Source organism: Mugil cephalus, chromosome 4, assembly GCF_022458985.1.
Source record: "Mugil cephalus isolate CIBA_MC_2020 chromosome 4, CIBA_Mcephalus_1.1, whole genome shotgun sequence".
Lineage (NCBI taxonomy): Eukaryota > Metazoa > Chordata > Actinopteri > Mugiliformes > Mugilidae > Mugil > Mugil cephalus.
Window position 1 is genome coordinate 28,681,511 of NC_061773.1, and position 26,161 is coordinate 28,707,671.

Consider the following 26,161-nt stretch of genomic DNA (forward strand, 5'->3'; position numbering starts at 1 on the left):
AAGTCAGATCTCAGATCTTTATTAAAGCTGAATGGGGGCAGCTTGTGATTGGCTGATTAAAGACAGGTTGGGTCAGAGGTCAGAGGTCAGATGTCAGATGTTACAGGTCAGAGGTTAGGGGTCATGGAACAAGGAGGAATAGAAGGCAGGTTCAGGGCAGCGGCGGCTGTAACGAAGGATGATGTCACTGATCAGCTGTTTCCTTGTGTGAGGAGGAGGGGCGGAGTCAATGTCCAGCCATCGCCGCTGGCAACAGTTGATCAGTGTTTCTCTTACCAGGAACCCTGACAACAGCGACAAAGAGACATGAAGAGACGAAGACTCATGAAGACAGACTGATAGAGACAAACATACCCAGAGTCCTCCTGCTGACGACACTCCCATGAACCAATGGAACCACGAAACCGAACCGGCTACTGGCTCCATGGAAACAGATCCGGTAGAGTCCAGTTCTCAGAGGATGGACGAAAACTACTTGGATGTTTGAGGCACTGACAGAAAGACAGAGGGAAAAAAGACAAGTTGGATGCTTGAAGACAGAAAGACAGACGGACAAAGACATGTTGGACATTACCGCATCTCTCTTTGTGTCCTCATCTGAGACAGAAGATCGGACAGAGGAAAAGTCTCTGAAAGACCAACACTATTGATCAGTGATGTAATTATTAATGAATTAGATGCATATTAGATGAATACATATTAATCAGTCTGTTCTAATTAGAGTTCATTAATTATTAATTCGTATAATTTACCAACGTCCTCAAAGCGTTCCACCCAGACGATCAGCTGTTTCAATTCAGGGCCAGATGGACAAGTCTGAACAGACAGGTGAGAGACAGAGACAAGTAGAGACAGAGACAGGTAGAGACGACAGGTGAAAAGGACAAGTGAGAGACAGAAACAGACGATAGGATTTTATTCTGAAGGACGTACGTTGGGCCTGTGGGCAGAGTCAGTGATGTGTTCAGCATCAGCCATATTGGATGTTGTCCTCTTTGTCGTCTTCAAAACTTCAAGTGAAACAAATAGAGAATTAAACTCATCAGTCACATTATAACCATGTTGGGTCCTGCAAACAAAGGACTTTGTTTTGTTATAGTAAAATTAAAAATAACAACTAAAATTAAATATTAAGATGCAAATTTTGCAATTAATAGTTAGAATATGATCTACCGTTGTTTTTTGTATAAACTGAATTAAATAGTTAAAGTGATAATCAAATAATTCCTCAGACGAATAAGTTTGAACCACAGGTTGGGAACCACTGGTCTAGATGACCAGTGAGGTCCTGTGTCTCAAACATTATTGGTTATTGACTGTGAAATCGTCGTGACATCACCACTGACCATGTGATGATGATGGGACGATGAAGCTGATCTCAGACAGAGCGTCGGCAAACATCAGGACGAACCTCTCTCCATCAAAGATGCCCCCTCCACTGTCACCCAGCACAGCAAGGAATTCTGGGAGACAGAACAACAAATAGGTGACCCCATGTGACCTCTGAACTCTCAGTGACCCTCTGACCTCTCAGTGACCTCTGACCTGAGCTGGCGACGTTGACTCCACCCACCTTCACCGGCCAACCGAGAGACGAGAGGAAGTCCAGGAAGTGAGGATGGACACTAGAGTGGGACTCCACATTACTTAGGATCTATAGAGACAGACAGGTGAAACAGGACAGGTCAAACAGACATGTGAGACAGACAGGTGAGACAGAACAAGTGAGATAGTTGAGAGAGGACGGGTGAGGACCACCTCAGCAGCTGTCCCCTGTCCTGCTTTCATGTAAAAGATGTAGGCAGAGAGACAGCTTCTGGACGACAGTCGGTCCAAATGTCTCAGATTCTCAAAGAAACCTGGAAGAGACGAGTCCAGAGACACAAGCTGAGGGGGGACACCGCTGACCCCTGGATCCTAGAGAGACAAGAGACAAACTGATCACCAGATCAATGAAACCATCAGTCAACAAACTGTCGTCCTGTACCTTCACCGTCTCAGGTGTCAGCAGACCCAAGTGGGACAGGAAGAGTCTCGTCATTTGGAAGATGGACACAGGAGATGGAGGCCTGCAGGTTGTCATGATGACGGATCGACCTTTCACCTGTGGCTGAGCCTCGATCTCTTGCTGCCTCCTAAAGGCTGTTAGCAGATACTGCACCTGACACAAGAAGAGGAGTTTACACCTGGCCCCCACCTGGCGGATTATTGGTCCTAATGACACCTGTCACCTGACTGACGATTGGTCCAAATAACACCTGACACCTGGCTGATGATTGGTCCTAATGACACACGACTGATGATTGGTCCTAATGAAACCTGACACCTGACTGATGATTGGTCCAAATAACACCTGACACCTGGCTGATGATTGGTCCAAATAACACCTGACACCTGGCTGATGATTGGTCCAAATGACACATGATTGATGATTGGTTCTAATGATACCTGTTTGATAATTGGTCCTAATGACACCTGGCTGATTATTGGTCCTAATGACACCTGGCTGATGACACCTGGCTGATTATTGGTCCTAATGACACCTGGCTGATGACACCTGGCTGATTATTGGTCCTAATGACACCTGGCTGATTATTGGTCCTAATGACACACGACACCTGGTTGATGATTGGTCCTAATGACACCTGGCTGATTATTGGTCCTAATGACACCTGGCTGATTATTGATCCTAATGACACCTGGCTGATTATTGGTCCTAATGACACCTGGCTGATGATTGGTTCTTGTGACACATTACACCTGGCTGATGATTGGTTCTTGTGACACATTACACCTGGCTGATAAACGAGGCAAGCAAAAGGAAGTGGAACATTCTCCCAGGAGACTTGTGCAGGTACAGAGATAGTCAGATTTGGTCCTGGTCCCTGGTTCCTACCTCCTCTGGAACACTGTCTTGCAGATATGGAATACTCTGATCTGCTTCAACTGAAGGAACAGTGTTTTCAGGACACAGTTCATGTCTGACGCCACATTGTTTCCCAGGATCCCTCTGAGCAACACAATGCTGCGCTGGGACCAGAGTTTGCTGCAATCAACAGACAGATTGATTTGAAGCCATGAATAAGTCAGTATGTTTACTATCTTTTTCATAGCTGTTGTCAAGAGAGAGTATTTTATAGCTCAGAGTGAGAGGCTCATTGGTCAATCTTCTGACAGACAAGAAACTGGGATAAAAACACTCCAGACAAAAACCAGTGGTCTAGTTAGAGACAGTCGTTCGGGGTTTCCAACATGTAGCACAGGTAACTGACCACCAGCTGTAAAATAACAGACTTAATTCCACACTACACAGCTACTGTAACTGATGAGAATAATACCAATAATAAACGGAGACAATAAATGAACAGAGAGACGAAAGCTAAAACACAATCGAGAGAAGACAGAATGATTATGACAAAGAAAACAAAAAATAATAAAAAATAAATTTAAAGAAATATGAATAAGAATAAAAGTAGTAAAATGCTGGTGTTGTGAAGACAAGAATAAACAGTACAGGTTCCTCAGGGTTAGCCATAGCTCTGTTGAGCCATCTATTCCTTTAGAACATAGTAGTAATGACTGCATGAGCTTCTTTAATGAGGACACTTCTGTAGGTCCACATCTGGAATCCTTCTTTCCGATGACCTTTCTGAGCTCACTTCAATAAATACAGCTTTTAAACCATCAACTTGTCTTCTAAATCCCATCCCAACTAACACCTCCATATTAAACCAAATAACACAATATGCGCTTCGGTCTTTTAAGACTGCTGTAATTACACATTTAGTTAATAAACCTCCTCTAGACCCAGATGTTTTGACTATAGACTGATGTCCTCATGCCCTGAGACAATGGACTTGTCTCTGTCCTCGTTCTGTTAGGTCTCAGTGCTGCATTTGACTCTGTTCATCACAATATTTGGCTAAAGGTTTGAATCCCATCTGTCAGACACATTCCAACAATGATTCTTCAACTGATACTAAAGTTAGTTCTGGAGTTCCTCAGGGCTCTCTGCTAGGTCCAACAATCTTCACATTCTATATGCTTCCCTTAGAAAATATTATCAGGAAAAATCAACGTCCATCTCTGCGTAGATGACACCAAAGACATCACATTATTCATTTTTTAGAATTTAAACTCCTCCTCCTTCCATCTATTGCTCCATTGTATCTTAAAGACCTCATGGCACCCGATAATTTCAATGTTCAGGTCTACTTGTGGTTCCTAGAAGTTCTAGTGTAGAATGGGAGGTAGAGCCTTCAAATATCAAGAATGGAGAGACAGTCTGGGTTCAGGAGGAAGACCGTCCCATGTGCGTTGGTTCTGGTTCTGATCAAGGATTCTTCTTGTGAAAAGGGAGTTTATTTTTACCATCACCATTACACTGCTCTGGGGCTTTCAGGCCAGGTTTCGTAAAGCAAATTGAGACAGTTTGTACTTTTGGGTTTGGGTTTTGTATTGTTATTGACATTATATGCATAAAATGAAGGAACAGAACTGAATTAAAGTTTAAAGTGGGTTCACATAAATCTAAAGGAATGTATTACATTTTTATAAACATAAGCATAAACACATCATGTCCTGCTTCTGCGAGAGCTTTTCTCATGGAGGCTGTCACCTGAGTTCGTTGTTCTCGAGGCTGCAGGTGAAGTTGCAGAGTCCAGGTGTGACATCCTGAGAGTCCTCTTATCATCAGTGTGAGTGATGGACTCTGAGCTGCACAGATGAGAACATTAACAACCATCATTAGTTCAAAGAGTATCGTCGACCTCAGGATCATTACAGGATTAGTGGAAATGTTCAGTGTTTTTCTTCTTTTTTTGTTTCTTTTTTTGGATAAATGAACTCTGTCTGATTCCATTTCCTTTAGTCTACTTTAAGAAGCATGTATTTGTATTGGCCTCTTCTTATTCTGGCCCAGAAGCAGTGGTGCAGGGTCAGGACTTACCCTGCTCAGGTCTTGGTGCTTGTTCCAGCATTGCCAGGATCACGGAGCTTTCTATTACAAAATACTTGAACGTCTTTAGACTTTTATCACTCAGACTGGAGCAGCCAATCAGAACATCCTCATTCACAGACGGGAAGGTCCTTTGTCCCTGCATGATGCTGAGACATAGACAAAGACCAGAATCAAAGTCAGAATCTGAACCAGATCAAGATGCAGTCTGAACACACCACTCTCAGATGTGATTCAGGTCTAGAACAATTTGTTTGATTTGAGGAGGTGTGTGCTTCACTCACCAGCTCAGTGTGGCCTCGGCAGCTTCCTTCACCCTAAGAGAGGCGGGATTCAGTTCTTTGTCCTCTTTACACTTTACCTCTGCTTCCTGCCTCGACTTACTGCCCGAAATCCCCAACTCCACAATCTCCAGCACCTCTAACAAACACTCCTGTAAAGCAATAAAGGAGTCAAATCAAAATTAAAGCAGTCAAGTCAACCTGGTGGTCAGGCACCTGGTGGTTGTGTATCTAGTGGTCAGTTACCTGGTGGTCAGTTACCTGGTGGTCAGTTACCTGGTGGTTGTTTATCTAGTGGTCAGTTACCTGGTGGTCAAGCAGGGCTGGGTGCTGAGTCAACCACACATTCAAGCAGTAGAAAGCAGCAACAATAATGGAGTGCAGATCTCTGGAGTGAAGAGGAGGAGGACGACTGCACTGAAACATGATGTAGGTACAGACTGAACTGACAACGCTCCTCCTCTCGGAATCCTCCACCAACACCTCCACCTGTAGGTGGACAGCTCAGGGTTACAGCTCCAACCAGCCGAGGACAACAACAGTGGAATAAAGCATGTGAGACAGGGGGATTAATGAATAATGAGTCTTAATCGGTTTTCTTCAACATAAAGTTTTTCTGTTTGGAAATTGTTCCCTCTGAACAGTACTGTGTGAACTACCCTGAAATGACTGATTAGGTTTTGATGCAACATGAATGAAACTAATCTGATTCTGTACCTTGGCCAGTCCTCCCAGAACTTCCAGTGCAGACAAACAAACTGCTGAGTCGTTCCTCCACTGAGACGTCAGACCCCGAGTCAGCAAACGCTCGACCTGAACCCACAGACCCACCACCGATTCTAATTGGGCAACTGGTTACCACGGTAACCACACACACACACACACACAACAATGACAGATCAATATCATAATATCAATAAATTCAGTTTGACAGTTAATTAAAACAATTCATTATATAGCAACTTTTGGTCCATCTGTTTGCACCGGTTCCCCTGGTTCCTCTGGCACCACTCGACCCAGCGGTGGTTCTCGGTCTACTGGTCCCACCACACTGAAAAATAAAGTGGATCTAGTCAATCTGTGATATTCTGTTGGCACCACATGGGGGTAGAAGAACTCAATTGTTTCCATCACTTAAAATCTGACTCGTTCAATTTCCAGATGAAACACTGACCAAAAAGATCATTAAATGGGACTGAGCTCATAATTTCTCCTGGTCAAGAGGTAACTGTGCACTATTTTCTTCTTGTGATTTATATTATACTTTTAGTAACAATCTGCATTGTAAGATTTATACTGTTAAACAAAAACTACTTTGAAGCTATGTTCAAATTAAAGATTATTATACAGAATCACGTCTAATACCAAACTTAGTGAAAGGTCAGAGGTCTTTGTATGCACAATTAAAATCATTGTCCCTGGTGATTGAAGTGGGCAGCAGTTCAATTTAATTCAATTTATATAGCATCAATAACAATCAAAAGTGACTCAAGGCACCATCCAAAAACCATCCAGAAAACCCCAGAGCACCCTGAAGGAAAAACTCTGTTTAACAGGAAGAAACCTGGAGCAGAACAAGCTCATATGGAGGAACCATCTGAGAGAGGGAGACACAACGGTTAGTGATAATAAATTATAAGAGATTAGAGGATAGGAATTTGATGCCAGAGAAGAAAGAGTGGAAGACGTGTCCTCAGTGCATCATCCCCCTGCAGCCTAGGCCTATAGCAGCATAACTAAGGGATAGTTGGTTCTTCAGGAGATATGATCTATATGATCATATCTCCTGTCAGTGCTCTTCTTGCAGCATTTTGAATCAAAATATAGCTGGGTATCATCTGCTTAGCAATGGAAGTTTATGCCGTGCTTTCTAATAATATTGTCTAAGGGAAGCATGTATAATGTGAATAATATTGGCCCTAGCACAGAACCCTGAGTAACTCCATAGCTTACTTTGGTATATATAGTAGAGTTGTTGTTTACATGGACAAACTGGAATTTGTCTGACAGATATGATTCAAACCAGTCTAGTGCAGTTCCTGTAATTTTGATCACACTTTTGAGTCTCTGTAGTAGAATATTGTGATCAATAGTGTTAAATGCAGCACTGAGATCTAGCAGGACAAGTATAGAGACAAGTCCATTATCTGAAGCCATGAGGAGATCATTGGTGACTTTAACCAGAGCTGTTTCTGTGCTATGATGAGCTCTAAAACCTGACTGAAACTCTTCAAACAAACCATTCCTGTTTAAATGATCAAGCAACTGATTGACAACAACCCTTTCCAAAACTTTAGAGATAAAAGGAAGGTTGGAAATTGGCCTGTAATTGGCTAAGACATCTGGGTCAAGAGTGGGTTTTTTAAGTAATGGTTTAATTACAGCAGTTTTAAAAGACTGGGGCACATATCCTGTTAATAGAGATAAGTTTATCTGATTTAATATGGAGGTATTAATTAATGGATAAACCTCCTTGAGAGTTTTCTTTTAGAGTCTTTCCAGGCTATGTGAGCTTCTTCAGAACTAGTGGAATGACAAATTCTTTCCAGCTTTGAACTGTTCAACTGTGAATTATACCATGGAGCTGCCCTCCTTCGATTTACCACCTTCTTTTTAAGAGGAGCAACTAGATTTAGAGTTGTACTAATTGATGCTGTCGCGCTGTCAACAAAATAATCTATTTGTGATGGAGTTAGATTGTGGTTGCTGACATCCACATCACTAACATAAGGCACTGAGGTAAATACTGAAGGTATTAATTCCTTATATCTAGTTACAGCATCATCAGATAAGTGTCTACCATAACGAAATGTCTTTCCAATTTCAGTGTAATCTATTATTTTGAATTCAAATGTTAAGGATATGATAAAAGATAAAAGAGGGTTATGAGAATATATTGTCAGATCTTCAGTTTCTATGTCTATACTTTCTATGTTAGGACGAGATCTAAGGTGGGATAGAAACATTAAGTTTATTCATTTACAATTACAATTAATTGAATCTAATAATGACATAAATGAAGATTTCTTTTCTATTATTGTTTTCTATAGTTTGGAAGATTTGTTTGTATACTTTTTTGTTGTTGTATGAGTTAATGGGTGCATAAGATTTCTTCTTTTTTTGCTTGCCATCTTTATATTGTTTAGACATATACTGTGTAGTGTCTTGTAAGCCTATGTAGGCTAGGCACTATACACTCAAATAACAAATCAAACAATTTTCTTCAATTGTTTAAACTGAATATATTCAAAGGTATAAATTATGTCATAATATACGTTTAAAATTGTTGTTATGTTAGAGGTTTCTTCAGAAGAAAAGAAGAATTAATGTCGTCTCACAACAAATGTATTTATTTGTGTAACTAAAATGTTGTCAGGACTCGTTCTCCATCAGCACCAGAGGAACTGAATCAAGGTGTGAAGGACAGAAGACTCACCTGAGTTTGTCTTGACGCCTCCAACAGAGCAGAGTCCTGAACCAGATTCAACATGGCCGCTACACAAACACCAGATCAGGAATCATTCCTCTGAAGCATCTATTGTTCAGACTAGTGGTTCTGTCATGATAAACCAAACGGACCTAGGATGAGCTGTGTGTTGGACGAGTCCGTCTCCGTCTGTAGAGCTCCAATCAGAATGTGGGTGAGGCGGGGCATCAGTGACAGGAAGTTACCAGCTGTGACATCACTTAACTTCCCATCCAATGACACCTGAGAACAGACAGGTGAATATTACTGTGGTACAGGTGTGTAGGTGTTACACCAGGAGCTGGGAGGCTACCTGTGAGTGGACCGATCCAAACTGTAGAGGGAGGGGCAACAGGGACATCAGGATGAGTATGGAGGCCCGCCTTAAATCCACTGGATTCACAAAACCCTTAAATCTCAGCAGCTCTCTGGGGAGACACAAACTAACTGAACAACTGTCTATCACCTGGTGGACTTTAACAGATGTCACAGGAACCAGGTGGACGATGTTACCTCAACAATATCAACAATATCAATAATTCACTCATCCAGGAAGCTGCTGGTGTCTGTCTCATGTGTATTATGTACCTGTCCAGCAGCACAGTCTCCAGAGCTGGGACGAAGGGGGGGAGCAGCAGATTGACTCCTCGTAGGTCACAGCAGAACAGAGAGGTGGAGGTCAACAGAATGGAGGCTAGAACTGGAGGACATGTCTCCTTCGACACCTGGACGTTCTGCAGGAGGACGAGATAGAACCTGGGGGGGGGGGGGCACAGAGGATTAGTTCTGGGAGTCGTCTGCATGGAGAAGCTCGTAGGACAATGTTTTTGTTAATGTGTCCTCATGAGTACTTTGGTTGAGGAGGAACAGGTTGTTTTGTTCTGTTTTTATTTTTTTATTTTTATGCTCCTAGATGTGTATGTGGATAAGAATGTGATTAACATTTATGATTAACAAATATATACCACAATAACATTTTTTACCCCTATTTTTAATTAAACAAATGTGGGATTAGGTTTGGAATTCAATAAAATTATCGGTTAGGATTGACCATAAGAGTTAGAGGGTTAGAGATGTTAGGGTTAGAGGGTTAGAGGGCTAGAGGGTTAGGGTTATGGGGTTAGAGAGTTAGGGTTAGGGTTAGAGGGTTAGAGAGTTAGGGTTAGAGGGTTAGGGTTAGAGGGTTAGAGGGTTAGGGTTAGAGGGTTAGGGTTATGGGGTTAGAGGGTTAGGGTTAGGGTTAGAAGGTTAGAGGGTTAGAGAGTTAGGGTTAGAGGGTTATGGTTAGAGGGTTAGAGGGTTAGAGAGTTAGGGTTAGAGGGTTAGAGGGTTAGGGTAAGAGGGTTATAGGGTTAGAGGGTTAGGGTTAGAGGGTTAGAGGGTCAGAGCGTTAGGGTTATGGGGTTAGGGTTAGAGGGTTAGACGGTTAGAGAGTTAGAGGGTTAGAGGGTTAGGGTTAGAGGGTTAGAGAGTTAGGGTTAGAGGGTTAGAGGGTTAGGGTAAGAGGGTTATAGGGTTAGAGGGTTAGGGTTAGAGGATTAGGGTTATGGGGTTAGAGGGTTAGGGTTAGAGGGTTAGGGTAAGAGGGTTAAAGGGTTAGAGGGTTAGGGTTAGAGGGTTAGAGGGTTAGAGAGTTAGGGTTAGAGGGTTAGGGTTAGAGGGTTAGAGGGTTAGAGAGTTAGGGTTAGAGGGTTAGAGGGTTATGGTTAGAGGGTTAGAGGGTTAGGGTTAGAGGGTTAGAGGGTTAGGGTAAGAGGGTTATAGGGTTAGAGGGTTAGGGTTAGAGGGTTAGAGAGTTAGGGTTAGAGGGTTAGAGGGTTAGGGTAAGAGGGTTATAGGGTTAGAGGGTTACAGGGTTACAGGGTTAGGGTTAGAGGGTTAGGGTTATGGGGTTAGAGGGTTAGGGTTAGAGGGTTAGAGAGTTAGGGTTAGAGGGTTAGGGTAAGAGTGTTATAGGGTTAGAGGGTTAGGGTTAGAGGGTTAGAGGGTTAGGGTAAGAGGGTTATAGGGTTAGAGGGTTAGGGTTAGAGGGTTATAGGGTTAGAGGGTTAGGGTTAGAGGGTTAGAGAGTTAGGGTTAGAGGGTTAGGGTTATGGGGTTAGAGGGTTAGGGTTAGAGGGTTAGAGAGTTAGGGTTAGACGGTTAGAGGGTTAGAGGGTTAGGGTTAGAGGGTTAGAGAGTTAGGGTTAGGGGTTAGAGGGTTAGGGTAAGAGGGTTATGGGGTTAGAGGGTTAGGGTTAGAGGGTTAGGGTTATGGGGTTAGAGGGTTAGGGTTAGAGGGTTAGAGGGTTAGGGTAAGTGGGTTATAGGGTTAGAGGGTTAGGGTTATGGGGTTAGAGGGTTAGGGTTAGAGGGTTAGAGGGTTAGAGAGTTAGGGTTAGAGGGTTAGAGGGTTAGGGTAAGAGGGTTATAGGGTTAGAGGGTTAGGGTAAGAGTGTTATAGGGTTAGAGGGTTAGAGAGTTAGGGTTAGAGGGTTAGAGTGTTAGAAGGTTATAGGGTTAGAAGGTTAGGTAAAGATGAAGGGTTAGAGGGTTATAGGGTTAGAGGGTTAGGGTTATGGGGTTAGAAGGTTAGGGTTAGAGGGTTAGGTAAACATGAAGGGTTAGAGATGGTTGGTAACTTTAACCAGAGTTGGTTCTGTTCTATAACTCTAGAACCTGGAACTGGATCCTGAAAAAAAAATAAAAAATTAAAAAAAATAACAGACAGGTACCTGGACAGGTAGATGGACAGTATGTCCTCTGCAGTCTTCTTAGACGTGAAGATCCTGCAGAGCGTCCCACAGGCTTCAGCTCGTCCTGACGCCCATGACTCTGATACAGAGACGTCTTTCTGTCCAACTACAAAGAGTAACAGGTGTAAGTAGTACTATACAAGTAGTACAGTAGTACTAGAGATGTACTAGCGATGTAGTACCAGTAGTACTATAGGAGTATTAGTACTGTGTAGTACCAGTAGTACTATAGGAGTATTAGTACTGTGTAGTACCAGTATTACTATAGGAGTATTAGTACAGTGTAGTACCAGTAGTACTATAGTAGTATTAGTACTGTGTAGTACCAGTAGTACTATAGGAGTATTAGTACTGTGTAGTACCAGTATTACTATAGGAGTATTAGTACTGTGTAGTACCAGTAGTACTATAGGAGTATTAGTACTGTGTAGTACCAGTATTACTATAGGAGTATTAGTACAGTGTAGTACAGACCAGAGTCTCTGAGCTGAGCAGCATCAAACAACCAGCAGCCGAACAGGTGTAGGAGAGAATCCACATTAGACCTGAGAGGGGAGGGGGACGGGGGGCGCAGGGAGGAAGACGTCCAGTGATGGACCTGGGAGGACCAGGACGTCTGGGGGGACCAGGACGTCTGGGGGGACAAAAGGAGACCATTCAGAAGAGGGTGCATACCAAGAAATGAACCTGGACAGGAAACTTACCACAGACACTTTGCTGGTTGCCTTGGAAACAGCTTTGGGTTGTCTGTTGTGTGCTGGGGTGGGAGCGGGGGAGGAGATGTTGACTGGGGTTGGGGGGGCGCTGCCAGAACGAGGCCGGGAGACACCTGAGAAAACAGAAGAGAAGAAGAGCATCAGTCAGTGCGTTTACATGCAGAGTTTAATAGAGCTTTGCTCTAAACTCTACTTTCTGACTACAGTCCTTGTCCCAGTTTACATGCAGCGGAGAAAATCTAATAACTGTTCTCCTCCTCCACACTAGGGGGCGATACGTGTCTTTTCAGCGGGTTAATACCACGTTAATACGGCCCGATTTCTGGTTGATCCTATTGCATCATATAATCAGTGTTGGGCATGTTACATTTAAAAAGTAATTAGTTATAGTTACTAGTTACTTCTCACAAGAAGTAACTGAGTTAGTAACTGAATTACTTTTTTAAGTTTAAATATGTCTAATAATTTGTATTTTTTTTCTTAGCAGGTTTCAGCCAGTTGCAGAGTAGAATAGACACGTACTTACACAGAACTTTTATTATTTATTGCCCCTCAGACTGGTAGATATAAACCGCTTTCACATCAAAACTCTCGGGTCGACTTGGGTCGACTCTCCTTTGGTGCTTTCACACCAGCAGAAGTCCCGGGTCGGACCTCCCGCTGTGAGAGCTGCTGCCTGTTTTTTCCTCCGTCACATACATTACAGTCATCACGTACATTACAGATAAAGTTACCTGAAGAATGGACCCGTCAAACCCCCAATCCTTCAAAATGCTGCTGATATTAGAATAAATCACTGTGTCCTGCACTGAGCCTGATATCTGCCACCAGAACCCTAACCCCTACATGAACAACAGTCTCTGGCCTTCAGAGGTCATTCTTTATGGGAGACCAGAACTAGTTTCTGAGCTGAAGCTTCTACAATGATCCGGTCTGTCAGGAAGTAGAGTCAGAATGTAACAGGCAGATACATCAGAGTCAGAGACAAGAACCCGGGTCGACCAGCGACGGCTCACAGCGTTTCCTCCACATTCAGCTTTGATGCTGCTTCCCTCTGCTGGTGGGTGTGGGCGGTCTAGTATATACAGTGATGGGGTGGGTGTGGGTGGTCTAGTATATACAGTGATGGGGTGGGTGGTCTAGTATATACAGTGGTGGGTGTGGGTGGTCTACTATATACAGTGATGGGGTGGGTGGTCTAGTATATTGGGGGGACTAGTGAAGTGGGTGGGTGTGGTGGTCTATATATACATGGGTGGGTGGTCTAGTATATTCAGTGATGGGGTGGGTGTGGGTGGTCTAGTATATTCAGTGATGGGGTGGGTGTGGGTGGTCTAGTATATTCAGTGATGGGGTGGGTGTGGGTGGTCTAGTATATACAGTGATGGGGTGGGTGGTCTAGTATATACTGTGGTGGGGTGGGTGGTCTAGTATATACAGTGATGGGGTGGGTGTGGGTGGTCTAGTATATACAGTGATGGGGTGGGTGGTCTAGTATATACAGTGATGGGGTGGGTGTGGGTGGTCTAGTATATACAGTGATGGGGTGGGTGGTCTAGTATATACAGTGATGGGGTGGGTGTGGGTGGTCTAGTATATACAGTGATGGGGTGGGTGTGGGTGGTCTAGTATTTACAGTGAAGGGGTTTGTGTATAAACCGAACACGGCCTCTGATTGGCTTATCATGAAATCTTACTCCACCTTAGCCAATCATCATTCACCTATGCGGTTGTTTGGCCCCTCCCTCTTCTCTTCACCAAACAAAGTACCAAGTCGGATGTTAACAGGCAGCTTTAGTTTGTAACGCGCCCATTTAATCTTCAGTAACAGAGACAATGTTACAACGATGGGAATAGTATTTGGAGTCCTACATTTTTAAATCTCGTACGTAATGTTCTCACTACTTCTGGTGCAGATAGATGGCGCTGTCCCTCAGACGGTTCTTCTACCAGCTCTGTGGGGGGGTACTGATCCCTCCCTCCTTCTGAAGGCTTACCCCCACCCCCCGGTCCCAAAATCCTGGCTGGGTGTTCTATGTCTAAGGGACTGTGGTCCCTCCTAAAAGGGCTCATGTGTCTTTTTGATGAAGCCTGGAGAACTATATATCTGACCTGCACAAAAAGAGGGGCGGGGCTTACCATAGCAGGGAGGGCGGTCCCTAAATGGACTTCTGGTCACAGCAACCCCTAGGAGGACACCACATGTCACAGGTACATTCAAATAAAAACACACTAAATAAAAGTGGGGATGTCATCACGCTGCAGGTCCAACAAAGAGGTTCTGGAGGGTCCTGGTTCTGGACGGTCCAGGTGCTGTTAGATTAGTGCATTGGCTGGACCTGGTCAGAGGAACTGTATCAGGAAGTGAGCTCAACTTCCAGCAACTTATGCAGAACAGTGAGGATCTGGATCAGTGGTATCACGATGCTGGTTATCAGCTCAGTAACTGAACCAGGTTTGTGTTGTTGTGAATCGTATGAAGGCGGGTTCCAAGGCAGCAGAACCATCACAACCATGAGGCTGATCCACCAGCACAAAGGAGCAAAGACTGATTCTCCTCAGATATGAAGAAGAAAAGTCAAACACATTGAAGAGACGCCATAAGACAAAGCACTGCAGATTAAATACATGTGTAAACTACACATCAATGGTTCAGTTAGTTTAGATTTAATGAAGCCATGAATCCCAACCACTGAGCTGCAGAGATGAATCAGTGTCATTCCCCCAGATGTAACAGCTCTGGAGTAAGAAGATAAAACCATCATTTCATCTTCTTAATTCTATCATGTTACCTGGGTGACAATAAAGCTGGAAGCTGATGCCACAGTTACATCATATCAATACATCAGGTTGTTGTTCTGAATGAAATGATCCTGATTCTGAGCTGTGTTTGAGCTAAAACATCCTCTTCTTTGTGTGATTATCTCCTGGAAGATGCGTTCATGCCGATACCAGAAACCCAGGATTAACCCTGAAGTTACCTCGATAAGTCTGTGATGATACAGACCTCAGGTCTCTAGTCACAGGTTGTGTTTACCGAGAGAAGGCACCTGGTCTCTGAACTCCATCCTTGATGTTTGAGCTAAAAGAAACACAGAAACAACAATGACAAATACAACAACAACAACATAGAACATAACAGCTGATTTTTATCATTAACAAAAAATAATTGACTGTATTTATTGATACTTCATCACACTGTTTACACAAACTAAACACAATCTACATCTGTTTCAACAGAAAAAAAATCTCAACGTTTGCTCCTTGATTAAAAGTTACAACCTGATATTGTATTGTGTATATGTGTTGTGTATACCAGTGTGTACTGTGTGTATACCAGTGTGTAGTGTCTAGTGTGCTTGTGTGTAGTATGCTGTGTGTGCGTGTGTGTTTATGTATACCAGTGTTTGGAAGCTGCTGTTCTCTCAACTGTTTGTTGACACCTGTAGAAACAAGAGAACATTGTGTTGTTTGTTTACATCATAATAAACATAAATATAATAAATACAATAAACAAATATAATAAAATAATCAAACTCATACATAAAACGCTAAATAAGTTTGAACCTCGGAGCATCGTCATAATCATTAACCACTCAGCAGCAGGAATCAACCAGGAAAGCAGGCACAGCCCAAAAATGAATACTGAGCCCGGACCACGCTCCCCCTGCAGATGATTCCAGAGAAGCAGTGCTGGTCCAGATTAAAGCCGGACGCCTCCAGAAATGAAAACACTGCTTCTCTCTGCGAAGAGACAACAGCTAATATACGATATACAGGCAACACGAGACAAGCTAGCGGCACGTTAGCATGAGTTGACTCAGCACAGGCTGAGACACCAACCACGCTTAAAGAGATGGGCTCAGAGAAACAACTTGACAACAATCAATCACTAAGGAATGGAAGAAAATGCAGGAGAAATATCACGATCCAGAAAACAGAAGCAGGAGGCAAAATCTACGTCTGGTCGGTATTACAGAGGGAGCTGAAGGAGGCAATGTCATCTCATTCATCATGGATTTCTTTCCTGCTGTGCCCCCCCATCCTTTTGCCAAGAAAAGAAGATGATTGTGGCTCCAGGCCACAGGATGGATGTAAATAAAGCAGCGTCTGGACAAATGTTTTTGAGTGCCTGAAGATCTTCCACTGTAATTGCTGAGTGAAGAAGGAAATGTATAGATGTAATGATTATCACATGAGAGGGAATCATTTTAAAATAACATTTAGGCTATGATTTTATTAAAATACTTGATATGTAAATATTGCGTTGAATTTATCCCTGCAGAAAGAAATGTGAAATTACTGGTGTATTATAATGTACATTCATTGTGCGATATTCGGGGGGGTTCCCATCTTCCGATTGTTGCCCAAGAAGCAACAATTGGAACAACAAACAAGAAGCGAGACTGGTGCGATGGACAGATCTATTAGTATAAGTAAGTGAAATCATAAGCCCACAATATCTGCTGTGTGAGTCTTACCCTGCCATGCATGTGCAGTCAGCGGTGAGGATGTACCCTAGATCCCTGTGCATGTACACTCAGGTATCACAAGGCTTTCCCTTTACTCCCTGTCTCTGGCTGCACAGGACACCTGCCCTCAAAGTGCAAAACCCTGAACTCGTGTCATGACCACAAAGAACATAATTATACGTGTCCAAAGATGTGTATGCACGCAAACTGTCCTTAGTGTACACACACAATTAGATAACTGTATATGTCGGGCCACTTTGTCAGCATTCACCAACATTACGATCCTGATCCTGATCCTGATGTTGGAAACATCCAAAACAAGTGTTTTTCTGATTTGTGATGCAATGAAAAACAAGGCGATTTTTCATTGAAATGACATTTTATTGCAATTGTGTCAGGGAGAACTTACAAACTATACGGTATTGACCAGCTTTTGCCCCCTGGTTGTGTGCGCACCTAGTATTGTTTGTACACAAGAAACCCGTCTATAGACCAGGTACACTGTCAATGGAGAAAGACCCCAGGACATTCTGGTCCACCTCCATTATTATACGGATAGACAGAAAATACTGGATCTGGGCAAAACTAAAGACCAGCGTTGATTATTATTATTATCATCATTATTATTATTATCATTATCATTATCATTCAGGTGTACATCAAAATTTTCTAAATCCAAATCAATAAAGAGAGTTAAAAAAAAAAAGAATCAAAGTCTGTGATGTTAATATATTAATATATGATGACATGAACCCTAATTATCAGTTTCACTCAGGTTCAGGTTTAGGTTCAGGACTACGTACCGAGGAAGGCGTCCACCAGCGTTCCGACTCCTCTCATGGCTCTGAAGAAGACGTCTGGCAACGTAACATCCACCGGGTTGCTGGTCAAAGAGGAGACACTTCAGGACTGGGGTTCACCAAACCACGTCGCTGAAATTCAAACTCACCTGAAAAGATGCAGGAATCTGAACCAGGTCTCAGGGACCCGCTCGTCATCCAGGTCTGCAGGGATCCTAACATCATCCGGGACTTTGAAGGGAGGGAAGGACGGGCCAAAGGTCAGCAACAGCAACCTGGACACCCAACAAGAGAGAAGACAACCCAACAAGACAGGAGACAGCAATGGACAACACAACAACAAGACGACAAAACGTTAACGTTAGGACAACCTGTCCCTGTGAGCTCAGTACGTGTATGGGGGGGTTGAACCTGGAGGTTAAAGGTGCGACGGCTCGAATCCACTGATCCACTACGGCCGGCTGGTGTCTCCATCGACTCAACATCTGTCTGCACGTCCTCCACAAGGAGCGAGACGGAAAACATCGAGAGCAGGACAGCATCCACACCTCCAGAAGGACCTCCATGGACAGATCTGCCCCCCCCCCTGAGAACAGAGAAAACATGGGTTCCTCCATGGACAGGTCTACATAGGGCCCTACCTAGAACCTATATAGGTTATAGATAGATATATAGATATATACAGTCAGGTCCATAAATATTGGGACATCGACACAATTCTAATCTTTTTGGCTCTATACACCATCACAATGGATTTGAAATGAAACAAACAAGATGTGCCTTAACAGCAGACTTTCAGCTTTAATTTGAGGGTATTTACATCTAAATCAGGTGAACGGTGTAGGAATTACAACAGTTTGTATATGTGCCTCCCACTTTTTAAGGGACCAAAACTGTTGGGACAAATTAAAATATCATAAATCAAACTTTCACTTTTTAATATTTGGTTGCGAATCCTTTTGTGTCAATTACAGGAAAAAGTCTGGAACGCATAGACATCAGCAGACGCTGGTTTCATCCCTGGTGATGCTCTGCTGGCCTCTACTGCAAATGTCTTCAGTTCCTGCTTGTTCTTGGGGCATTTTCCCTTCAGTTTTGTCTTTAGTAAGTGAAATCCATGCTCAGTCAGACTCAGGTCAGGTGATTGACTTGGCCTTTGCATAACATTCCACTTCTTTGCCTTAAAAAACTCTTCGTTTGCTTTCACAGTTTGCTTCGGGTCATTGTCCATCTGCACTGTGAAGCGTCCAATGAGTTCTGAAGCATTTGGCTGAACATGAGCAGATAACATTACCTGAAACACTTCAGAATTCATCCTGATGCTTTTATCAGCAGTAACATCATCAATAAATACAAGGAACCAGTTCCATTGGCAGCCATACATGCCCACGCCATGATACTACCACCTCCATGCTTCACTGATGAGGTGCTAAACTTTGGATCATGTCAGTTCCTTTCCTTCTCCACACTCTTCTCTTCCCATCATTCTGGTACCAGTTGATCTTTGTCTCATCTGTCCATAGGATGTTGTTCCAGAACTGTGAAGGCTTTTTTAGATGTTTTTTTACCAAACTCTTATCTGGTCTTCCTGTTTTTGAGGCTCACCAGTGTTTTACATCTTGTAGTGAACCCTCTGAATTCACTCTGGTGAAGTCTTCTCTTGATTGTTGACTGTGACACACATACACCTTCCTCCTGGAGGATGTTCTTGATCTGGCAACTGTTGTGAAGGGTTTTTTTTTTTAACCAGGGAAAGAATTCTTCTGTCATCCACCACAGTTGTTTTCCTTGGTCTTCCAGGTCTTTTGGTGTCGCTGAGCTCACTAGTGCATTCTTTCTTTTTAAGAATGTTTTAAACAGTTGATTTGGCCACTAATGTTTTTACTTTCTCACTGATGGGTTTGTTTTGATTTTTCAGCCTAGTGATGGTTTGCTTCACTGATGGTGACAGCTCTTTGGATCTCACATTGACAGTTGACAGCAACAGATTCCAAATGCAAATAGCACACTTGAAATGCAGTCTAGACCTTTTATCTGCTCCTTGTAAATGGGATAACACAAACCTTCCATGGAACAGCTGAGCAGCCAATTGTCCCATTACTTTTGGTCCCTTAAAAAGTGGGAGGCACATATAGGGGTTATAGGGGAGACTTGGAACACAGTCACTGTCTTACCTGCAGCAGTGGGTGGAGCCAGGATGTTGTGGTTGATGCGGAGCAGGAAGTGGAGCAGAGCCTCCCAGGTGTCTCTGGTCATCAAGGAACTCTCTCTGGCCAAGGACTGGATGGCACACAAAACCTGAACACAGAGGGAACAGGTAGACCTATTGGTAGACCAGACTCACGTGGTGGTAGACCGGACTCATCTGGGGATAGACCGGACCCACCTGAACTCACCTGGCGGTAGACTGGACTCATCTGGTCACACCTGAGGGGAGGAGGGATGAATCAGGTCAGAAACTACTGAGACCCACACATAACCTGTTCCGAGTCTAGGTTCAGGTCTAGCGTCATATCTGGTATCATGTCTTGGTTCAGGTCCAGGATCGGGTCCAGGTGTCGAGATCAGTGTTTCTCAACCGGAGGTCTGCGGACCCTTAGTGGTCGTCGAAATTCAAACATCCTTTATGACATAGGGTACCTGGCCTCTAATTAAGAGTAATTAGAGTAATTAACTGTATTTAGTGATACTACATCACACTGTTAATACAAACTAAACACAATCTGCATCCATTTCAAATTAAGAGGCCCCCACTGTTCATTTCTTAATAATGCTCTTATTGTGAAACATCTGTAGAAAGGCGTGTTGGGAAACTCCTTAACTCATGAAATGAAGCTAATGCTAGAATCAAGCAAAGAGGAAGATGTTGTGATAACATGGAGAAATGGTTCAATTTAAAAAAAAAAAAAACGCCACCTGTTTCAGACGAAGCAAGAAAAGAAAAAAAAAGAGACAAAAAGACAACAGAGGAGCTAATAGCAGCAGCTATTACCTGTTAGCTTCACTAGCCTAAGCTAACATGCTATATACAATAGCAGGAGCTATTACTTTGACTAAAACTTCCGGACTCCAGTAACACTGGGAACTGGTCCAGGCGTCCAGATGAGGGGGTCTACCTGGACAGGAAGATGCTGTACAGGTGCCGCAGGATCTTCTGGGCGTACAGGTTGGGGTCTCTGCTGATTGGTGGAGGGATCGAGTCTTTCGGGGACACCAGGGCCATCAGCCAATCAGAGTAGATGTCCACACAGAGTTTGACTGTGTCCTTGTCCAATGGGAGTGTGAGACCATAACTCAGGACCTCCATGGTCCACTTCACCTGCACAGAGACCAGCAGATGTCAGGGTTAGAAACAGCACCTGGTCTGGATCCAGGGTTTTTATTTTTAGGGTTTTTATCGTTTCCAGAGACCAGGGGTCTGTATCAGGAAGCAGGATCACAGACTTATTGAGGTAACTTCAGGGTTAACTCTGGGTTTCTGGTTTCATTCTTATGGAGCTACGTTACCATGGTAACTCACTCTGAACAGCTGACCTGCTTCAGGTCAGGGTAACTTTCAGGATTTATCTGAATCTGATAAAAGGCCCACCAGCCAATCAGCTGTTCAGGAAAGAATCACGTGTCCTTTCATTGAAGACCTGATTGAGATCAGAGCCCAAATCACTAGAAGAGCGTTACGACGTGAACACATCTTCAGGAGATAATCACACAAAGAAGAGGATGTTTTAGCCGTTTGTTCCCGCTAAACTCAAACAGGTCCCGCAGGCACAATGTTCACATCATCAACCTCCCAGAAAATATTGGAATCTCTAGATAAGCATAGTATTATCCCATGGACCCACAATAACACACCTCAGTGCACATTTTGAAGTTACTGTGACTCTAAAGCTTCCTGCTAAAATGAGGGATGCTGTTTTTTATTGGTTTATTATAATGCTTTAGTGATTTATATTCCTACAGGCAATATGGATAAATTATTACACTTTTGCAGTAGAGTTTGATATTGGTTATTATTCAAAAAAAACAAACAAAAAAACTCTTAACCTTGATGGATATTTTTCAATTTGTAGTATGAACAATCTCTGCTGTTTTTCTTTTATGACATTTGACTGGTTATACAGAATATTGCATGGGGGTGCAGGGGCGGCCTTTCGTGATGGGATGATAGCCAGCTTTCTCAGTTCAGGTGCCCATATAGTGGGTGTTTTGTTTGTGGCTACTCCCACTTTGTTATATGTTATAGTGTTAGATTTTTCCTTTTTTTCCCCCTTTTTTTGGCGACATCAGGTTGAATATTTGGATCTCCACGTTTCGGACTACAACTCATATACAGGAGCTCAAAACTTTACCCAACCTCATCCGTAATAATGTCTATGTTACACATAGCAACCTGGAATATAAATGGCTTAAATGCCCATTAAGCGCTCGATGTGTCTTGATTGGCTTAAAAGACACAAGATAGACGTGGCCTTCATTCAAGAGTCACATTTTAAACACTCTGATAACCAACGCGTGTCGAACCGTTATTACTGTACTTCAGCTGCGTCTACTTTTAACTGGTATTGAGACATAGCCTATCCTTAACAATAACCCGAAGCTGTGAAAGTGAGCACGGTCGAATTGCTTACATTAAAACAAACATGTATGGTCAGAGAATAGCATTTCTATGTATAAATGCCACAAATCATTTTAGTCCAGAGTTCTTTGGCACAATCAGCAAGACTTTATATGACCTGCAGGACTTTTCAGTTATTATTGGTGCTGACATGAACGCTGTCACGCTGATCCCTTACTTGATAAATCTAGTAAACCATCTCAACATATCCCTCCTTCAACAACTGCCCTCCAAGGTTTAGTTGACAATTTTAGTCTCACGGATCTTTGCAGAGCTGTAAATCCTTCTTCAAGACAGTATAGTTTTTATTCATACAGACACAAGTTATATTGAAGGATAGATCACTTACTGGCTTCTGCAACTTTATACACTGAAATTCATTCAGCTGTGATTCATCCTAACTCATTATTTGACCATTGTGTTGTCACAGCACAGCTCTCACTTGCCAAGACTCCAACTAGGACGACAAGATGGCGCTTGAATTAATTATTTCAATTTATTTATTTATTATTTATTTATTTATTACTTAAAAACAATGAGTATTGTGACCATTTCAGAAATACTTTTAAATCATTTATCTCAGAGAATGCTAACTCAGTAGAGGACCCTCGAGTCTTATGGGGCGCAATTAAAGGGTATGTGAGAAATACTCACATAAACTGTTTACTTTGCATCCTATCTCAACGAACAAGACTGGGCAAAATTAATTCACCTGAAAATAAATTACAAAGGCTTGAACAGGCACAGCAGGGGAATGGCGATAAAAAGAAAATCTATGTAGTCAGAATGAAGTTGAACAATATTTTGAGACTACGAGCTGAATTTCAAATTCATAGGACTAGAAGGAGCTATTATTTTAATGGCTCGAGGCCCAGTCACCTGCTCTCACTTAGTCTGCAAAAATGTGAAAAATATTCCAACATTGCAGCTATCAGCTCAAACCACAAATTGTTGACTGCTCCCAAAGAAATTAATCTCTTAAAGTTGGTTCCTTTTTCAATGACATGAATGCTGCCTTGATAGCGGTACTGCCCAAACCCAATAAGGACACCACGAAATGTGGGAACTATAGACCACTGTCTATCCTCAGTGCAGAAATAAAAATCTTTGCCCACATACTGGCCTCCCAAATAGAACCCCACATAGTCACAATAATTAACAGTGACCAGACAGGCTTCATGAAATCAAGGCTTGCTTCTGACCATGTACGGCGTCTGCTTTGTGTAATTCATGCTGCCAAGGATATTCCCTCTCCATGTGCAATATTGAGCCTTGACACAGGAAAAGCCTTTGATAGGCTACAATGGGAATACTTGTGAATGGTTCTACAGTGCTTTACATTGGGTTCAACCTTTATTAAGTTAACTAAACTACTATACAATAACCCGACTGCAATGATTAACACTAATGGCATCATATTAAATAAGTTTAATTTATCACGCTGGTGGAGTCCCTTGCACAGAAAATTTGTCAACACCCAAATATTTCCCCCATCACTTTTAACAACCCCACACACTCCATCTTGCTATATGCTGATGACCTGTTATTATATTTCGATAGAGCAACCTTCTCATTACCGCATATTTTGGATACTTTTCACGAATTTATCTCTCTATCCGGTTACAAGATCAATTGGACAAAATCTACGCTTCTCCCTTTTAAACTCTTAATTGAACCTTAGCTCATTACCTCAGCACATCACAGTGGTCAAACGATTTAAATACTTGGGGGTGGACATTTTTCCTTCATTAGCTAATATTGCCAATAAGAATTTTCAGAACATTTACAACAAAACTGAGGCGGATCTCAATAGATGGTCTCATTTGCCAAAATTAGCTCGTGCATCAATTATTAAAATGGATATTTTACCTCGCATTAATTTATTTTCTTGGATGTTGCTCTTACCACCCCCAATTGATTATTGGAAAAAGTACATTCTTTGATATCTAAGTTTATTTGGGGAGGGAAACGGCCGCATGCGACGTTAACTACGCTTCAACGAGATAAAGCAGTGGGTGGTCTTTCTGTGCCTAAAAACTATTTCTGGTCATTAGTATTGAGATCACTCACAGATTGGCTTAACCCCAATTCTGATCCCTGTCGGAAACCTATAGAAAAGAACCTAGCATCCTCACACAGACTGGAGGATCTGACTTACTCCACTGTCCCTTTGAAACAAGCTAAGCTGCGACTCGGTCCCATAATGAGTTTCCTCCATTGCACTTCCATTCTGTATAATAGAGGACGAAAAAGAGGTTTGGTTCCCCGATTTTATTCACTTATCTGGGATGCCTCTTATAAAAACTATCTCTATTGTACATGTGTGGTCTAGTGAAATGGAACACTGCATCGGAAGTCATTCATTGAACTGGGAAAAGATTTGGTCCTCAATTGTCCAGATCCCTTTTAATTATATCCACATGACTTACTTCACTCCAAGGAGAAACTTTCTCATGAAATGTTTATCATCTCCAATTTGCACCCTGTGCTCAGATGGACTTATAGGCTCATATGTACGTATGTACTGGGAATGCATGGTTGTGGGTTTTTTTGCGGGGAGGTTTGTTCTACTTTACAATGACTACTGGTACAACGACTTCCAGTATCATGTATTGGAAGTCGTTGTACCATGTTCTCCCATTGTGTTACTCCTGAATGATACCACCTCATTAAAATTGAGATGCTGGAAAAGACGTATTCTCCTAACGGGAATTACTGCTGCCAAAAATATACTGGCTTTACGCTGGAAACCTCCACATACAGTTACCAAGCCCCATTGGATTAACACATATATTACACCGCCATGTCCCTTTTTTCTCTCTCTCTTTTTTATGGGATTGCTGTACATGTTTTCCTTCAAAAGCAATAATAAAAAAAATGTTCACAAAAAAAGAAGATGGTTTTATCTTTTTACTCCAGAGCTGTTACATCTGGGGGAATGACACTGATTCATCTCTGCAGCTCAGTGGTTGGGATTCGTGGCTACGTTACATGGAAACTAACTGAACCATTGATGTGTAATTTACACATGTATTTAATCTGAAGTCCTTTGCCTAATGGCGCCTTGACTTTTCTCCTTCATATCTGAGGAGAATCAGTCTTTGCTCCTTTTTGCTGGTGGATCAGCCTCATGATTGTGATTGTTCTGGATTGGCTGATACAGGCCTCAAACCCTAACTTCCCACTAGTCTCTCAGAACTGAAGAAGCGACTCTGCAAAACGTCTTCAAGAAATTCTACAAGTCCAGTTGCCTTTATTCAACACCTTTTGGTCATGACCTGGATGACTGAGCACCTTCACAGATTTATTAGTGTGTGTGTTAACGTGTGTATGAGCCGTCAAAGCAGTTTATCATTTTACACTAATACACACACTAACACACACACTAACACACACATTAAAACATACACACACACACACTAGTACACACCTGTCTGTCCGTGCTGAGGAGGCTGGGGGTCTCGGGGTTTGCCAGGCTGGTTCCCAGGGGTGTCACCACAGCAACAACAACATCTCTGGCCACAGAAGGCGGAAAACAGCTGAGCACGCTCAGGTGGCCACGCCCTCTGCACTCTGATTGGTCCATGAAGAGCTCACCTGGTGAACCTGGGGCAAGTAAGGTGACCCTGAGTCTGACCCTGAATCAGTGTCGGTGCTGACAGCAGATTAAAACACACACCTGCTAATACCTGCTAACAGCTAACACTGCTAACGGCCAACACCTGCTAACATCTGTTAACTGCTAAGACCTGTTAACACCAGCTAATACCTGCTAAGAGCTAACACTGCTACCAGCTCAGACCTGCTAATATCTGCTAACACCTGGGAACATCTACTAACACTTGCTAACACCCGTTAACTGCTAACACATGTTAAGACCAGGTAACACCTGCTAACAGGTTGCTCGCAAAGTCAAGACTGAGTCACCTCCTCCTCCTGCTCCAAGGTTGCCCTGCAAACACCCCTTTCTCCCTGAGCTGTGACTGGTAGGCAACGCCCCTTTCTCCCTGAGCTGTGACTGGTAGGCAACGCCCCTTTCTCCCTGAGCTGTGACTGGTAGGCAACGCCCCTTTCTCCCTGAGCTGTGATGGCAGCGGGTCAGTTTACAGTCAATAAACT

At 42.8% G+C, this 26,161-nt stretch overlaps 1 protein-coding gene across 2 annotated transcripts; it reads right to left on the reverse strand.

The window, feature by feature from the left end:
- ralgapb (Ral GTPase activating protein non-catalytic subunit beta) lies at window positions 1-25,981 on the reverse strand. 2 transcript variants are annotated; one of them, XM_047581846.1, is made up of 33 exons: window positions 25,473-25,965; window positions 20,544-20,746; window positions 19,824-19,854; window positions 19,602-19,725; window positions 17,839-18,013; window positions 17,577-17,702; window positions 17,431-17,510; window positions 15,557-15,598; window positions 15,193-15,237; window positions 14,295-14,342; window positions 12,144-12,268; window positions 11,914-12,073; window positions 11,419-11,545; window positions 9,293-9,460; window positions 9,018-9,132; window positions 8,818-8,947; window positions 8,675-8,733; window positions 6,202-6,289; window positions 5,956-6,089; window positions 5,545-5,727; window positions 5,242-5,390; window positions 4,949-5,106; window positions 4,619-4,716; window positions 2,897-3,046; window positions 1,988-2,161; window positions 1,759-1,917; window positions 1,546-1,654; window positions 1,347-1,463; window positions 934-1,010; window positions 753-816; window positions 575-629; window positions 355-491; window positions 1-284 (listed from the first exon to the last, which is right to left on the reverse strand). In XM_047581846.1, exons 1-33 carry the CDS (start codon window positions 25,626-25,628, stop codon window positions 115-117), a joined length of 3,936 nt encoding a protein of 1,311 aa, XP_047437802.1. In that variant the 5' UTR covers window positions 25,629-25,965; the 3' UTR covers window positions 1-114. The 2 variants fall into 2 exon arrangements, 1 of the variants encoding a protein (XP_047437802.1); XR_007112537.1 differs by lacking the exons at window positions 1-284; window positions 355-491; window positions 575-629 and having other exon boundaries at window positions 1,574-1,654; window positions 25,473-25,981.
- Window positions 25,982-26,161: the final 180 nt, after the last annotated feature.

Excerpts from the sequence above, each read along its gene's own strand:
- ralgapb (XM_047581846.1), bottom strand. The coding sequence starts at position 25,628 with ATGGACCAATCAGAGTGCAGAGGGCGTGGCCACCTGAGCGTGCTCAGC. Across the intron at positions 5,728-5,955 it reads TTCTGGGAGGACTGGCCAAG|GTGGAGGTGTTGGTGGAGGA; the intron begins GTACAGAATCAG and ends GTCCACCTACAG. Across the intron at positions 1,655-1,758 it reads GACAGGGGACAGCTGCTGAG|ATCCTAAGTAATGTGGAGTC; the intron begins GTGGTCCTCACC and ends CTGTCTCTATAG.